The sequence below is a fragment of the Lutra lutra genome, chromosome 10 (assembly GCF_902655055.1).
Source record: "Lutra lutra chromosome 10, mLutLut1.2, whole genome shotgun sequence".
In the NCBI taxonomy this organism is placed as follows: Eukaryota; Metazoa; Chordata; class Mammalia; order Carnivora; family Mustelidae; genus Lutra; species Lutra lutra.
Genome location: NC_062287.1, coordinates 106,786,607 through 106,803,455, shown reverse-complemented (window position 1 = coordinate 106,803,455; position 16,849 = coordinate 106,786,607). Strand labels below are relative to the sequence as shown.

General features: G+C 62.5%; 1 protein-coding gene across 1 annotated transcript; it reads right to left on the bottom strand.

Annotated features, from left to right (window-relative positions):
* Nucleotides 1-825: 825 nt before the first annotated feature.
* On the bottom strand, nucleotides 826-16,457 carry PLCB3 (phospholipase C beta 3). Its single transcript, XM_047747286.1, has 31 exons — nucleotides 16,218-16,457; nucleotides 13,686-13,763; nucleotides 13,354-13,422; nucleotides 13,125-13,265; nucleotides 12,819-12,898; nucleotides 12,682-12,735; nucleotides 12,517-12,592; nucleotides 12,301-12,401; nucleotides 11,622-11,788; nucleotides 11,385-11,531; nucleotides 10,180-10,420; nucleotides 9,876-9,960; nucleotides 9,604-9,793; nucleotides 8,626-8,831; nucleotides 7,697-7,793; nucleotides 7,531-7,615; nucleotides 7,110-7,234; nucleotides 6,641-6,795; nucleotides 6,389-6,550; nucleotides 5,678-5,777; nucleotides 5,483-5,587; nucleotides 5,175-5,266; nucleotides 3,729-3,882; nucleotides 3,598-3,633; nucleotides 3,316-3,508; nucleotides 2,722-2,863; nucleotides 2,554-2,630; nucleotides 2,347-2,436; nucleotides 2,182-2,239; nucleotides 1,537-1,623; nucleotides 826-1,441 (listed from the first exon to the last, which is right to left on the bottom strand). The coding sequence occupies exons 1-31, from the start codon at nucleotides 16,314-16,316 to the stop codon at nucleotides 1,238-1,240; spliced, it is 3,696 nt and encodes a 1,231-aa protein (XP_047603242.1). The 5' UTR covers nucleotides 16,317-16,457; the 3' UTR covers nucleotides 826-1,237.
* Nucleotides 16,458-16,849: the final 392 nt, after the last annotated feature.

Here is a 16,849-nt window from a genome sequence, read left to right as displayed (position 1 = left end):
GCAGCAGAACCTAGCCGCACCCTCACTGCAGGGTCTGTGCCACTCCACGCTGGCTGTCCCAAGGCCAAAACAGTCTGTCACAGAGGGTCCAGGCCCGCCCTGCCTCCAGGTCAGGACATCCTGACTAGGCTGTGGCCTGGCACCTGTGACTTCTGCTCTGGGCCTCAGTTAACCTCATCTGTAAGACAGGCGTAACATCTACCTCACAGGGATGAGGGGGATGCTGGGTCTCCCGGTCCCTGTGAGCATCTGTGATGGCCAGCTTCCCTTCTCCCAAGGGTCACCGCCAGGGCCCCCCGTATGTATCACTGTGAGCCCGGGCAAATTCGGAGCAGACCAGGTCCATCCCCAATTAGAGCCGACTGCCTGCGCAGTCGAGGGGCCCAGAGCAGCCTCGGCGGAAGATGCTGAGCGCTTGGGTCATTATCAGGCCACAGGAAGGGGGGGCAGGGAAAGCTTCCTGAAGCAGAGGCCTGAGCCTCTGTGAAGGGAGGACTAGAAGAGCCCAGGAGGGAGAAAATGTGAGTGGAGGTTGGAAGCGGGCAAGAAGCAATGGGTCAGGGACAGAGGCCATAAAGGCAGGAAAGCCTGCGGGAGGCCGCTGGATGTCAGGTCATTGGGAGGATCTGCAAGGACCCAAGCAAGGAGGTCTCAAGGTTGAAAGCTAGCAGCCCTCCCCTGGGGGCCTAACCTCAACCCCACAAGGCCCACCAGCCCATTTTAGAGATGAGGAAACCAAAGCCCCCAGAAGAACAGCAGAGCCAGGCCCAGGGCCCAGGGTCCTCTCCAGAACTGCCCCCACCCCAAACCACATGGCACACAGGGTCCCTGAAATCCACTTTTATTCATGTAAAAAAAAAAAAAAAAAAATTCCCAAAGAATAGAGAAAGCACATGACCCCCTACTTCCCAGAGCTCAAAGTCTCTGCCAGTGTTCCCCGGGGAAGTGAGGGAGTCTGCTCCCCCTCTGGGGCGTGGGTAGCACGGGAGGGCAAAACCCGGGTGACCCACAGGGACCCAGCACCCTCCTTAGGACTGAAGGCAGGAAGGAGGGGCTGGGGACTAGCGGGGCCCCCGGAGGGTGACAGAAGGGAGTTAGTGTGGGGTGCTCGCCCCAGTTTAAAAAAATAAAATTTCTAAAGATAGAAAGTTAAAAAAAAAAAAAAAAAAAGCATTAGTGTCTTAGCTTCCTGCCCTCCCAGCACCCCTCCTGCAGCCACCTCTCGCGCTCGTCCAGTTCAGAGCTTCGTATTCTCCTCTTGGCTCTCCGAGTCAGCGCCGGACAGGTGCCCGCTGCTTCCAGGTGCGTGACCGTTACTGGCACAGGCCACCAGATGCCCGTCCCCCAGCCCCTCCGGCGTCTCGCCCAGCAGGCTCCGGTGGATCTCCTGGGGCAGACTCGCCCGCTGCTCCTGACACTCCTGGGCCAGCTGGGCTAGCAGCTGAGGGAGGAGGGGTGTCACACAGGCGGCGCCTGGCCCCCCCAGCACTCCAACCTCCAGGCGCTCTGGCCGCCCGCCACCCCCGCAGGCCTCACCTTGGGCTCCTCTTCTGCTAGCTGCTGTAGGACCTGCTGCTGCCCAGCCACAAGGCGCTCATGCCGCTGCTTCTGGGCCTCCTCCAGCTGCAGGGGGAGTAGGGATGAGGGCTGGGCTCAACCAAGGGTCTCTAAGGCAGGGGCAGGGGTCAGGCAGGTGCAGGCTCCCAGGGCTGGGGGGCCGGGGTTCTGAGGTGACCCTTATAGCAAAGGTTCCAGACCCAAAGACTCCAAAGCCGTGGGACACCTTTGTAGACAGTTGGCTCTGGATGTATCGGGGCAAGACAGAGCCCAGAGGAAAAGGTTCTAGAAGTCCCTCTAGGGCAATATAGCCATAGGCCAGGCACAAGGAGACAAGTTTCTTTTTTCCTTTTTTTTTTTTTTTAAGATTTTATTTATTTGAGAGAGAGAGAGAGATAGCAAGCCCGTGTGCGACACAGCACAAGCAGTAGAGGGAGAAGCTGGCTGCCCATCTAGCAGAGAGCCCGACGCAGGGCCCGATCCCAGGCCCTGGGGATCATGACCCAAGCTGAACGCAGCCGCCTAACCAACTGCGCCACACAGGCGCCCCAGGACACAAGCTTCTCGGGACTGCAGGAAGAGAGGGGTGGGCTGGGGCCAAGGTGGGGCCCAAGCCTCACTCACCCGACGGATAGAGTTGACCGACTCGGTGATGTGCCGGCGGTTAATCTCTGTCAGTTCCCTGCAGGGAGCGATGCAGAGGGGGCTTGGTGCCCGGCCCCCGGCCCTGCCTGCCCAGCCCCCAGCAGCTGCCAGCCCCGCAGCGGCTCCTGGCCCCAGGGCCCTTACGCCTCCTTCTTATGTTTCTCCCTTGTCTTGGCCTCTGAGATACTGTTATGACGCTTCCTGTCCAGAATCTTCTGCAGTTCCTTCTTCTCCCTGGAAGAGCAGGGCGGGAGGCAGAGAAAGGATCAATGGCAGGTCCACGGGTCTCCTCTCCTCTCCAAGAACAAGCGAGGCCCCTGCCCCACCCCCGACAAGATCTTCTGCCTTCACCTCTCGTTCATCTCCTTCAGCCTCTTGATCTGAGTTGTGTGAGCTTCCAGGACAATCTCCCTGAGCCGCTGCTGAGCCTGCGGACACAGGCGGCCAACGGGTAACCCAGGCTGACACCAGGTGTGTCCAGGAGGAGGGCCGTCCCCTGTGGCCACTGGCCCACCTCACCTGTCTCAGGTGCTCCAGCTGCCGCTCAGCCTCTGTGTCGGCCTGGGCCTCCCTCAGCTCCAGGAGACTCTGCACCTGTCTCTTCTGGAATTCCTGATACCGCTTCACCTCTTCCTCCTCCTCCTTCTCGTTCTCCCCACCTCTGTAGGAAGAACCCGACTGGGTGATCCTCAGGTTGTCACATAGACTTGGGCTGGGAGGGCAGCGTCGGGCAGGGCAGATCCCAACAGGCAACGGCAGACGCCAGCTGGGGCGGGGTGGGGGTGGGGGGCAGGGTCTGTGACAAGTCCAACGACAAGTCCATTAGCCCCATGCAAATGTGGGAGCCTGTAGGGCAACAGCTTCTGGAAAGAGAGGCTGCTCGTGGGGGACTCCAGCAGAGGCCTGGCTCCCTGGCAGAGAGGGCGGGACCCACGTGGGACGGCTCCTCGATCTCCCTGGCACCAAACCTTGACTCCTTGCGGGGGGGTCAAGGGGCAGCCCTCGGCCATCCCACCATGCTCCCCCCACCCGGCCGAGTGAAAACCCCCACATGCACACACACCCTCGTGGTCACAGCAGGGCACACCGCCCACGGGCATGCGGGACACTCACGGGACACCCGGCCGTGGGCGGCACCTGCCCTCCGCCCGGGCCTGGGCCAGGCCGCCGAGCAGCCGGCGTGTGAGGGCGACGGCCTGGCGCTGGTGCTTCTTACGCAGCTCCCGCAGCTCTCGCTCCTGCCGGCCCCGGAGCTTCGCCAACGCCTTGTGGCCTCGGAGCTCATCCAGCGAGGCCGGGGCCACCTCTGAGCAACAAAGCACAGGTGGGCTGGGCGGGGGCTGGCGGGCCCCAGGGAGCGCCCCACTCCCCTCCCGCACAGCCCTGCCCCCGCACCTGAGAGGAGGCTGGCGATGAGGTCATCCCGCTGGCCTGCAGAGAGGAGGCAGGGTTGTGAGGAGCTGGGGGCGGGGTACGGAGGGGGGGAGCACGATGGGGCTACCCCTGAGGCCCAGGCTGCCCCTTACCTGGGCTGCTGAGTGAGGTGCTGGTAGGGGACGTGGCAGGGCCTGGGGGCCGGCGTGGGGAGGTGTCCAGCGGGCTGGGTGTGGGGTTTGGGGTCAGCTGGGACCCCAGCTGCTGAGACGGAGTCTCTTGGCAGGTCTCTGGGCTGGCCTGAGCCTGACAGGGAGAAAGCAGAAGGCTCTTTCCAGAAATGCTGTCCTAACCTCCCAGGACTCCCCAGTGCCTCTGGTCAGCCTCCCTCAGCCGGTCTGGCCTGGGCTCCCCATCTCTCAATGTGGGGCCATTGAAACAGCTACGAGAAAAATAAGAGGTCTCAAATAAACCCCTTTTCCCTGCAGGGTGTGGGAAAGGTAACGAGAGACCATGTCTCTAGGATGCCAGGCCCTGTTGCGTGTGCTCAGGAACTTCCAGATTGTTCAGGAAAGCCTTGGCCCCACCCCAAATTTCCTCCCCTCTCCGAGTCCCCCTCCACCCTTGCCCACAGCTGCTCATCTTCCTCGTTGCTTGGCTCTTGATTAAATCAGCAAAGGAAGTGACCGCAGAGTGGGCACCAGCCTCTCCCACTAACAGCTCCAAGCAGCCTCTCTCCCCGCCAGCCACAGGCCCCGTGGGACTGGGTCTGGACATGCGGGTGAGCCTCTGTTCCCGACCCCGCCCCGCAGACGCCGCTGCCCAGCTCCTGTCTCCCAGGACCCCATGTTTTAAAAGCTTCTGTGGCTTCCAATGGCTTTGGTGAAGCAGCTGAACTCGGCACTTCAACTCGGACCCTGTTGCTGGAGGAATGCTAGCCCAGGTCTGTCCTGAAGCCCTCTCACAGGCGAAAGGGGTAGTTCCCACCTCCTTAACATGCGGACAGTAACCCAGGGCTGCTTAGCCCACTGAGTCAGAGAAGCCAGAAGCCCTGTCCCATGCCGCTGTCGGAGGCAGAACCGAGGGCTGGAGGCCTAGCTGGAGAGCCTCAGCATTCCCATGTCTACACTGGGGTGGCAGGACCAAACTCAGGTGCTACAGGGAGGGGGGTGATTCTATGAGTTGAGGGTGCGAAAAGAGCTCCCACCCGGCCAGGCAGAGATCTGGAGCTCAGCATTAACTTGGCTTTATGACCTGGTCTGGATGAGAGAAGCCAGAAAGGAGAACCAGCCCTCCAGACAGAGGCTGTGGGTAAATGCCTCAGGCTGACATCCACAGTAAGGCAGCGAACAGAATCCAGCCCTACTCGGAGAGAGGGACCAGGCACCAGCTGGGGCTGGGATGGGACCGCACAGGCACGGCAGAGTGGGGAACACACCAGGACCAGCCCCAGAGATCAGCCTGCACTGTGTTCCCCACCCAGCCCCCTGCCACACGCCCCCCACCACACCACCACCACTCCCCCACCAGCAGTCTCCAGGGTCCAGGTCAGCCTGAGCCTGCTGCCTCCCACCCGCCTCTGACCTGCCTTGGCTTACCTCGCTCTCCCCAATGAGGGCAGCCAGCTGCTTGGCCCTCTGGTCCATCAGGCTGACATGCTTGATGGGGTTGATAAGGGCCTCTGCATAGTCTGGGTGCGGGGCAGAGGGCAGGCTTTCAGAGACATGCTCCCCGAAGCCACACCTTCCCTGCTGTTCGGGTTCCGTGCAAGGACCCCAGAACCCGCTGTCAGGTCTGTTTAGCGCCCCCTTGATGGGGGCCATCTGGCTCAGCCACCAGCAGACCCTGTTGGTTCCCTGGCCCCTGCCTGGCCTGTGTCCCCCCAGGTCCCCCAGCCCCAGCTTACCCTGGTGGTCATCAGGAATGTAGTCAGAGGCTTCAGTGTAAATGAGCAGGGCCGGCAGACAGAGAGGCTGGTTGGCCTCGTTCCGCAGACAGATGTAGTGGTACCCTACGAGGGTGGGACAGTGAGGTAGCCAGGCCCCGCTAACCACGGCCCGCCACACGGCCTCCGTGCTTCCCAGAGCCGGGATGGCCTCACCTGAGCGGATGGCCGAGACGGGCAGGATTCGATGCCCCACAAACTTGCCGCCCTCCTCAAAGGCCGCGATGCGCAGGGAAGCCAATGTGGGCAGCACCACCTGAGGACCCGGAGCGCCACCAAGCCTTGCAGCTGACCCGTGGCTGCTATGCCCACTGAGCCACAACACACCACCGCCATGAGACCAACACCCCGAGCAGACCCTCAGACCACTGACCCAGGGACTGCCCATCCGTCAGCCGTGCCACTCAGCGGGCAGGCCCCTCCAGACACCACTCTGATGGGACAGCTCTGGGCCTTGCCAGGTTAGGCACTGGACTGGGAGTCCTGGGTCCTGGCCTGAGGCCACACCCACTCCCACAGACCACAGAGGTCCCAACCCTTCCAGGGGGCAGGGATGAGCCGGTGTGAGCTTGTGTCTGTGAGCCCAGATCAGTCCCTCCTGCCCGGGAGACAGGGCGGCTGCACCCATGCCTCACAGGGGCCCTCCTGCTGTCTCACCTTCCTGTCCTCTTCCCGAAGCCTACAGAGGGCAAGGAGCCTGAGTCCGACCCTGGCACACACAGAGCCTACCTGGGGCCTAGAGGGGGCAGGCGCAGGCTTGGGGTCCCTCGGCACCCCTGCCTTCTGATCCGTGCTACTACCACGTGCCTGCTTGCGGATCCCCCTGCCAAGAGAGCCTGGCAGAGCGGGCACGGGCAGCAGGCTCACCTTGGGGAAGTCAAAGGGCTCCTCGTCCCACACGGGATTGAAGGAATTCCCCTGAGAAGTCCGAGTGCGGTATTTGCGCCGCGTATCCACGGGGAGGCCGAACATGTCCACTTCCACATAGATGCCCACCTTCCTGTCGGACAGGAACTGCCCCGAGATCACCTGGTGGGGGGGGCAGGAGGGTGAGGCCCCTGCTAAGAGGCCCACCCCAAGGACACCCCGCCAGAGCCATCCCTGGCTCCCTGGCCCCACCTTGACCCGCAAGGCATTGGCCACGATGCCGTCCACGATGACTTCGGTGAAGGGATCGAAGGACTTGTCTGGCCGCCGCATGAACTCGGGCTTGAGCAGGTAGCCGCTGCGCCCGTTGTACTCAAACACGCCTGCGTTTAGCTGCATTGCCACGTCTGGGGGTGACAGGGGGAGGCCAAGGGCCAGCAAGGCCCGTGGGATGAGGAGGCAGGAAGGACAGCTGAACGCAGAGGGACGATCAGGGAGTACTAGGGTCTGATCAAATGGGATCAGGGCTCCAGACTCTGGAAAGATCAGACAGGAGCTAAGGTCTAGGGTCAGCCAAGGTCAGGAGGTGGGGTTTGCAGAGGTCTTGGCTCGGAGTAGAGATCTAGCATTACAGAGCCAGATACAAGACAATGAGAGCAGGATCCCTGAGCAGAAGTCAGTGAGGTTGGAGGCCAGGGGGTCGAGGCGGGCTAGTGCTCACCCAGGGTCTGGAAGTTGAGCGCGACAAGCTGGCAGCCAACATTCCAGAAGAGCTGGGGCATGTAGTTGGATGAGTCCACGCGGGTGCCCTTGGGGTAGATGCGGCTGAGCTGCTGCTTGTTGTATCTGAGGTTGGCGGTCAGGGGACATGCCGTCCGTGTACTGGCCCCCGCCTTCTGGCTGGCAAGCCAGGCCTGTGCTCGGCTCCTGTGAACCCACTGCCCGGCCTTGGCTCTAGCTGCCCCTCTGGCCCCCTGCCTCTCGGCCTTGCCCCCGAGCAATTTCCGAGGCTAGCCCCAAACCCAGACCAGGGTGCTTGAGGGTCAGGACCCTGTGTGGGTGGCATCAGTGGGTCAGAACATCTAAGCCGGCCTCTGAGCACCCCACCCTGGTTAGCCTGCCCTGGCAATGTGGAAGGATACTCCACAAACTCCATGGGGCTCTTGGTCAGTTGCTCCATGGCCTTGGTTTCCACGAAAGATGACATCTCGAAGCATTTGTTCCTTTCTGAGGGGTGAGGAGTGGGGGGCGATCAGGCCTGGCAAGGCTGGGCTGGCTCCTATTCCCACCGTCTCCTATCCCACTCACTTCGAGCAGCCTCAAAGGACTTGAACTTGACAGGCTCGATGTAGTTGACGAGTGTGGACATTTCCTCGGTGGCATTGACCTCACTGCTGGCAGTGCCCTGTGGCCCCCAAACAAAGGGTCAGCAGTGCCACGCACCACCCATCCCTCAGCCGGAAGTTCCCTCACCTGCCCCATCAGGAAGGAGGGGCTGACCCTCCACCCACCTCTGCAAGCACGCTGCCCAGTGGCTCTCAGCAAGGGCCCCAGCCCCTTCTGGCCTGTCAGTCCCGGTCCCATTCCCTCTGGGACCTTGCCCTGGCCCCGACCTTCCTCCTTTGCCTCCTGCCTCCCTGATCCTTGGAAGCTGGCACTCCTCATCCAGCCCCAGGACTCAATGATTCCCATGCGGATGAGCCATTATTTCCAGCCACTATGCTGCCATGTCCCCTCTGCGGCCCACCAAGAGCCCTGAACCCAACACCTGCAATACTGAACTTGGCCACCCCTGCCCGCACCCTTCCTCACTCTGGGCCCCTACCAAATCTGACCTCATAGACCCACTTTTTCTATCACCTCCATCCCTCAGAACTCCACACTCCCTTGTCTTATGTGGCCCCTTCCTGTACTCTCCAGTCCTGCCACAGGGCCTTTGCACATGGTATCCCTCTTCCTTAGGTCCAATCGCCCCATTTCCCTGCCCAGGTCATTCTTCTTTTCTTTCCCCACAATGCTACAGCTTAACTCGCCTCTCCCCAGCCTAGTCATGAGCACAATTTCACCTGCTCCCATGCCTGTTTACCTAAGACCCCTTCTCCACCCTCTACACACCCTCCCCACCATGAACTCCAGAACAGCAGGGTTAACACCGGACCGTGGCCAGACAGGGGCTCAGCAAATGCCTGGGTCCTTAATCCATGCTCCCTCTGCCTCTTCCCACCTCCAGGGCTGACCTCATCTGTGGTTGGCTTTTTAGGATCTGTCTGTTCCTCCTCTTCCTCATCCTCCTCCTCATCCTCACGGTCTGCAGATCCAAGAGCATCAGCACCCCGCTGTAGCCCGTCCTCGCCCAGCGACTTGCGAGGCTCCAGGCTGGGCTTCTCCAGGGCTACTTCTTCCCCGTTGCTCAGGCCTGGGCAGCTGTCAGAGCTGGGGGACCCTGCAGAGGATAGGGCCACAGGGAGTCAGGACGAACACAGACACTTGGGGAGTCAGGAGGGGTTGTGGAGGTGACTCAGTGGGGAAGTCAAGGTCAAGGAGGGAGAGAGCAGAGGTCAGGAGTTGGATGGTATTCAACCCAGTAGTAGTGCACAGGGGTCATGGGTCAAAGGTCAAGGTTGGAGTTCTGTCCATTAGAGAGGTAGGCAGGGCAGCTCAGAGGGGTGAGAAGCCAGGAAATGGGGTACAACTGCCTTGGCAGTGGGGGTGAAGGATGACACGGTGGGGTTCTGAGTCAGGTGTCAATCAGAGCCAGACCCAGTGAGGGGGCTTAGTGAGGTGAGCGGTCAGGGGTGGGTGATACAAGGGACCTTAACAAAGTAAGAGCTCAAGGGTTAGCTCAAATTATCACCGGCTGCGTGGACAGACTCAGAGGGGTCAGAGGACAAGGGTCAGAGCCGAAGCATGAGGATGTGGTTCACTGAGGCCAGAAGTCAGAATTCAGAGTTATAATGTGGTTGAGAGGAGGGCTGTGTGAAGGGGGAGGCTGAGACTGATGGGTCAGGAACTTGATGGAACCCAATCCAGTCAGGCTATAGTCTGGGGAGGTCAGGGCCCGGGGTCGGGGGTCAGAGGTCCCATCCTCGGCTGAGAGGCTTAGTGAGAAGGGAGGACAGGCTGGGAGCAGGAGGAGGACCACCAGGGAAGTGGGGCTCAGCGAGGCAAGAGCTCAGGGTCGGGATCGGGGTCAAAGGCTGGGCCCAGGGCTGTACCGAGCTGAGGGGAGGAGGGCTCAGTGGTGGCAGCCGAGCTCTCACTCAGGGCCGAGTTGCTCTGTTCCAGGGGCCGCTTGCGCACAGAGCTGTTGGGGACACCGGTGCTGGGCTGGTGTCGCTTCTTGTTCTTCACCAGGATGCGGCCCATCAGGTCCTGGGGGCTGGGCAGGGGGACGCCTGGGGCCAGCTGGTGGGCACAGACAGGTCAGGGCCCGCTGGGGAGTCCTCACCACCCCCCCACGCCCTGCCACAGGTCCAAGCCCTCCTACCGGGTACTTGTCCAGCGGGTCGATGAGCAGCGCGTCCCCAAAGATGGACCGGCAGTACTCGGCCATCTTGGCCTGCTGCTTTGCTCTGCGGGGCCAAGGTTAAAGGTCAGAGGTTCCGGGGACGGGGGGCAGGGGTGGTGGTGGTGGTGGTGGTGGTGGTGGCAGCATGAGAAGCTGACGTCCCCAGGGTAGACAAAGATCTTCAGGGTCAGAGGTCACAGGAACAGTGTCATGGGAGGATGGCTGCCTCTGGGCCGATGGGGGCGGTGGGGGGCGGTGGTCCTCAGGTCAGGGGCCCACTCACGAGTCCACGTGGTTCTCAAAGGAGAGGATGACGGGGTAGGGCGAGGTCTTGAAGGCAGTCTCCGCGATGGCCTCGAGCACGTCCCGCAGCGGCACCTCCGTGGTCATGGTGAAGCCGTGGGTGATGAAGGGCTCCTCCTCGGGCGGCCGGCCTTTCCACACATCCAGCTCCACGCAGCGGCAGCCCCACAGCAGCGCCTGCCGGTACATCTCCACGGACGAGGTCCCGGCCAGCTGCCCCGCTGGCGGCGAGGCCCCATCAGCACCGCCGCCCGGCCCACCGGGCTCCTCACCCACTCACCACCACCCCTCCCCCGGCCTGTGCTGCTCCAGCCCCGCTGGAGACGCGGAGGCCCCAGTGGTGGCCCAGCCCGGCCCTGGCACGCCGTCTGGCCAGCCCTTGATCGCTCCTTAATTTGCTGTGGAACCAGCGCCATCTCTCCTGAAATCCCCCAGGGCAGGGCCCGTGTCCTGCCACCCAGCCCTTGGCTCGCGTCCAAGCCGGGCAGAGTCAGCATCGAGTAGCACTGGCTGCTGATGGGTTCTTCCTCCAGGACTCACCCTCTTGAGGATAAACACCCACCACCCCCGCCTCCAGCTACTGACCTGAAGCAGGGAGTCGTCCCCAATGCCCCCATGGCCCCCCACTTCCCTCTCCTCCTTCCACCCACGGATGGCCTCTATTACCTTCTGCCTGGGGCCCCTCCCTGCCTCCCATCCCATCTCTGGGGAGCACCTGGCTTGTCACGCTTCCCAAAACATACCAGGTCTCGTGACCTCCCATGACTGACACCCTCCAGAAAGCCTTTCCCGCCCACTGAGGATCAATCCAAATTCCTTCCGTGCCCTGTGGTCTAGCCCTGCCTCCTTTTCTCACTCCTTCTCACGTCTACTTGCCCCAGCACCCGCCCTGCCTCCGGCCTCCTTCCCTGCTGACGAGCACCCAGGAGTGTCCTGCTCCTGGCCTTCAGTGCTCCTTTACAGGCGACAGGTGCAGGGCTCAGCCCCTCCCCAGGGAAGCCTTCCAGACCACCCAGGAGAGGCACCCATGCAGAGAAGCCGCGCTCCCCGCAAGGGTAGGCTGCCCGTTCCCCACCTGCTTCCCCAGCACCGGCCACCCGAAAAGGAGGGAGGTCACAGAAGGGGCCGCGGGCAGAGGGCACGGAGGCCACTGCCCCAGCTGCCCACGGTGGGGGGCTCGCTCACCTGTGAGATAGGTGTTGTGTGAGGAGTTGATGAAGTAGGCGCTCAGCGGCTGGGTCATGTCCGCGCTGAGATCCAGGGCCTCCAGGGGCAGGATGCCATTCTCCTCACCGCCCAGGTAGCGGCTGAAGCCCTCCATGGACATCTGGTCTGGGGGATGGGTGGGGTCAGCAGGCTCAGCCGGGGCGCCTCCTGATGCCCCCTGACCCTGCCCCTCCGACGGGCTCCTCACGGGCTCACCACGCTCTAGGAACTGCTGGTTAGGCTCATACTTCTCGATGAGCAGCCGGGCCTGGGACGGCCGCAGGGGTGGATATAGCACCTCGTTGAGCCTCGGGTCCCGTTGCTTCTGGTTGATGAAGTCCATGAGCTGCTCCAGCGTCAGGTAAGGCTTGCCCTTGGCGCCTCTAGACAGGGCAGGAAGCTGGGTCAAGCTGGACCGTCCCCATTCCCTGTGCCACGCCCTTGCCCTCGGAGCAGGAGTCGGGAGGTCGGGGCCTGGCTCTCGCACCTGCTGACTGGGACTTGGGCAAACGGCTGCCCACTCTGGGCCTCAGTTTTCCCATCCACCCACTCTCCTAACCCCGAGGTGCTGGCATGGGCATTAGCAAGGGCTTCGGAAGCCACCAAGGGTTTGGCCTGCCAGGACTGCTTCCGGACACTGGACCCAACCTCAGCTCCAGCGGCCACTCGCTCTATGAGCTCAGGCAAGTCCCACAGCTCATCAAAGCTGCTTGGTCCCCCGCCCCGGTGTAGGGTGATGCAAAGGGTCAGCACAGAGCAGTTCACAGCACTGCCCCAGCCCCAGCCCCCGCGGGACCCCCGGAAGTTCTGCTTCCCCTCACTGTGCTGGAAGGAATGCCAGCAGAGGCCACACACAGAGCACTGGGGGCTCGGAGGGGGGCCCAGCCCTGCTCACATCTCCAGCAGGATCTTGTCAATGTCTGGCCGCAAACACAACTTATTCAGGAACCGCTCGAAGATCTCCAAGGAAAACTCGTCGGGCCGGATGGACTCACTCTGGGGTGGGGGTTGGGGGGAGCCCAGAAGTGTGGGGTGAGAACCCAGGGCAGCTGGCGCCAAAGACCAGGCACCCATCCACCCCACTCTCCCTATGTTGCTCCGGCCTCCTCACCCGGTTGAAATTGAGGCCACAGGATTCCAGTGCAGTCTCTACCCGCTTCTTATCTGCTGAAAACATCTTCAGGATACTGGGCAGGTGAGAGGGGTCAGAGTCACAGGGGCGAAGATCACCCAGATGGGGACAGGAGAGAAGGTACTGAGGGCCAGGGGTACTCACTTCTTCACCGGAATCCGTCCATCCTGGTTCACCTGCAGCTTCAGCTTTGTGTATCTGGGGAGGCAGAGGCCTCAGGGTCACACGCCGGCCGTGGTCACCTGAGTCCCCGCCACCCCGCGGCCAGGCCCACGACTCACGCTTTTCGCAGGAACGTGTTCCGGGAGGCGTTCTGAGCCAGGATGTTCATAGCCAGCTTAAACAGCTCCTCGGTCCAGACCTGAGGGGTCGGGAGACGGAGTGAGGGTGGGAGGGGGTGATCTGGGAACAGAGGGGTTGGCCCAGCCCCAGCTGACACCCAGAATCAGGCATGAGCCACAGTACTTTGCTTAAATACTGCTTTGTCAGAGGATGATTAGAAACAGGGGCAGAGAACAGGCTCACGCGCGCGACAGACACTAAGCCGCGGTGGCTCCCCTGGGGCTGACCCTTGGGCCCCAGCCCACCTTGGCTGTGTCATCCTGCACGGCCATGAAGTTCAAGAACGTCGTATTCACCGGGTCTGGCCCAGCCACCACTGTCATCAACTTCTCCTCCAGCCGGGCCTCAGGGCCCCCAAAGCCCAGCACCTCCCGGATCTTGGGGTCCTGAGTAGTCGAAAGCCAAGGGTAAAGAGGGGTGTTCCCACCCCCAAGGCCTCACTCCCTTTCTTAGTTCAGGGTCCCCCCCACTTACCTTGGGCAGGCGGGCGTAGCGACCCGTCCGCGTGTCCCTGATGGAACTGATGTCCAGTGTGTCCACCTCCTGGGGAAACCAGATGCCAGGGTGGGTCTGAAAGGCTATGAGGCAAGAGCCAGGGGCCCCCAAGATCTCCACCCAAGCCAGGGAGTGGCCACCCCCTGCTGTAGCCCCAGCCTCAGCCCCCGCCCATAGCACTTCCTGTCCAGGGAGCCGTGGGAGAGGTCAGCCAGCAGCTGGGTCCCACCCTCCTGGGTGGGTGGGAGGGGAAGGGGGGTCTGGGCCAGGGGCCCTAGACCTAAGCAGGCAGTACCACTGCCCCCCCTCACCATGTTGGGTCCAGTCCAATACAGAAAAAAGCCATTGGAGTCCACACGCAGGGTTACCAGGTTCCGACTGGAGGCCTCCTGGGGATGGGATGGACCGGCAGGGGTCAGTGAGTGAGGGCTGGGGCTCAGGCTTGGGCCCCGGGCTCCCTCAGGCCATCCACCCAGTGTTTCTGCCGGTGAGTGACGATGAAGCCTCATCCAGCCCACAGGTTCCCCTACGGTCCTCAGGATGAAGCTTACACAATTGTCCCTGGCATAGCAACAGGGGTCCCAATGCCCCTCCCGACCTCACCTGTCTCTGACCCTAAGGCTCAGTCACAGGAACCACTACCTTTCCCCTCCTACAGCTCTTGCGGTTTTGTTCCTTTGCTAGGACTGCCTTTCCTTCCTTCCTTCTCGACCCGTGAAATCTGACCCACCTTCTTGGGGAGGCCTCCCCAGAGTCAGAGCACCCTGAAGCCCCCTTGAGAATATTTATGGGATGAAAGCAGACGGTTTGGAAGTCTGACTTCTACACGTCTTGTGTCCCTCAGGGCCTCATGACAACCAGTCAGCCCTGACATCGGCCTCAAAGCCCATGACCCCCCCCACCGCCCTGCACCCAACGGGAGCCTCAGTCTTCTGCCTCACCCCATCTTACAAAATACGGACTAAATCCCCCCAGAAGGGGACGCGCCCTGCCCTTGGGACTGGACAGCGAATTCTGTCTTTCCTCCAACAGCCCTGCGGCTGGCAGGAGAGCAGGGAAGAGTATGCCAGCCCTATTTTCTGAGGAGGATCTGGTCTCTGGCACACTCCCAGGGCCACCCCTGTGTGATTCAGGACCAGCAGCCAAGGTTGGGGGGGAGGTCATCAGGGTCAGCGGCCCTCTAGGAGCTCACTTAGTCCTCCTAACGACCTTACGAAGTACATGCTACTGTTCTTCCCATTTAACAGATCAGGAACCTGAGGCATAGGGAGGCTACGCGGCTTGCTTAAGGTCAAGAGGAGGCCCTAGGATTTGCTCGCGGGCAGTCTGGCTCCAGAATCCAGATGCCTGGGAAGGAAGGAAACAAGACCCCTGCTAGGCTCCCAGCTCCTAGCCTTAGCTGCAACCCCGCAGTGGGAACTGGGATGAGTCTCCACTTTCCAGACTTGGTTTCTGTTTCTGGAGAATTGGGGACTGCACCAGCCCCGCCCATCTCTTTTCTTATAAAGGCCAGGAGGCCTTGGAACTTTGAGGGTGCCTGGGCCTCCCCATCTCACTGTGCTCACACCCATCTTCCGCTCCTCCTTGGGATTCCCAACCCTGAGGCTCAGGTCCCCCAGCAGTGTGAGGGGAGGGGAGGTCTGTGGGTACAGACCCCAGGGCCTTCCCCTGCCACACTCCCAGTGTCTGGCCTTCAAAAACAGCCCAGGCCCCCTGCTCTTCAGCCCTAAGTCCCAGTCAGCAACCCCCACCCCACCCCCAGGGCCCTCTCCCAGTTCCCACTTCCTTATTTGGGTTTATCACACTGGAAGGAAAAGGAGAAACTTTTCCCTGCACGCAGGACTGGGGGGAGGGGTCTCCCCCGGTCCCCGGAGCTCCCAGGCACCCCTCTAAGGCACACCTGCTGCCTCAGGCCACGCCCCCAGCCCCTCCCCCTAGCTCCCACGCCTACCCGCCCCACCCAGCCGGAAAGGAACCCAGAGTCTTCCAGGCCTCCGGCCTGACTGGGAAGGAGCAGCGGGGAGGCTCATACGGGCCGGGTGGAGGCCCTGGGGAAGGAGGGGGCCCAAGGGGCAGAGGAGGGGGCGGTGTGAAAACGGGGGTGGGGCGCAGGACAGGTCAGAGAGCTGCAGGTGGGGACCCGGGCATCTGGGAAGCAGCAGGGGCAGGGCAGGTAGAAAGGGGGGGCAAGGATTTATTGGGGATCAAAGTCCCTGATGCTAAGAAATGGAGAGCAAAGTTCCCCAGGACCGGAGGAACTTGTGGGGGCAAAGACTCCACTAGGGGGTGACTTGACTGCCTTCCTGAGCAGAGAGCTGGGATGGGCTCCTGAAGCAGGGCAAAGGGGTGCAGGAAGAGCAGGGTGAAAAAGTGATGAATGGAGAACAATGTTCAGGCTAGGGCACTAGGAAGAATGGGGTGCGCTGAGCCCGATTGGAGCCAGGGTCCTCCAGCCAGAGTCCAGTGCCAGGCAGTGGTCTGAGGACCAGGCCAGGGTTGGGGGAATCAGAATTAGACCGGCACGCAGGGAGGGGTGGGAAGGGCGAGTGAAAAGAGGTGGGGGGGGGGGGGGGGACGGGATTCATCGGGGTTCCAAGTCTCCGGGCCAAAGAGTGGAAAGCCAAGTTTTCCTCAGCTGAACGGACTGGGGCTGGGGGTGGGGGACAAAGTCTTCATTACGGGCACGATTGGGGACTCAAGTTTCCGGAGCACAGCCAGAGTGGCTTCGGGGTGGGGGGGCGCCGTGGCCAGGCCAGGCTCGGGTGGGGGTCTCCGGCGTCTGACTGGGCTTGGGCGAGGGAGTCCCAGGAACTGGGTGGAACGTGGGGGCCCCCCGCGCTTACCTCGTCCCATTTGATGAACTTACTCCCGCGCCGCAGGGTCTCTACCACGGTGGGCGGCTCCAGCTGCAGCGCGTGGACGCCGGGCCTGGCGCCGGCCATGGCCCGGCTAGGGGCGAGTCGGGGATCCCCGGAGCCCCGACGAGGACCGACGGCGCCGCTGCTCCCTCCGCGCGCTCCCGCGCGGCCCGCTCCGGCCCCGCGGCGTCAGCGCCCGCCCGCCCGCCAGTCTGTCCCGGACAGACCAGAGAATCGGCGGGGCCCGGGCGGGGCGGGGCGGGGGCGGGGCCGCAGTGGCACCGCCCCCTCCCACCCGCGTCGGGCCCGCCCGCCCCGGGTCGGCGGCTCCCCCTGGCGGCTGGGGCGGCGAATGCAGCCAGAGGGGGGATGGGGCAGGGGCATAAACTGGACCCAGGCCCTTCGCCGGGGCTGGTCGTCAGGACTTACCTGGGGTCGGAGGGCAGAGCTTGAGGCCAGAGTGGTTGTTAGGGTGCAGCCAGAGGGAGCGGGTGTAGAGGGCGCTGCTGAAGACTGGGAGGGGGTCAGCCGGCTTAGGTTTCCGAGGGATGGGGGCGAGGGTACTATCCGAGGGCCAGGCATGGGCGGGGGGGGGGGGGGGGGGGGGGGGGCGCAGA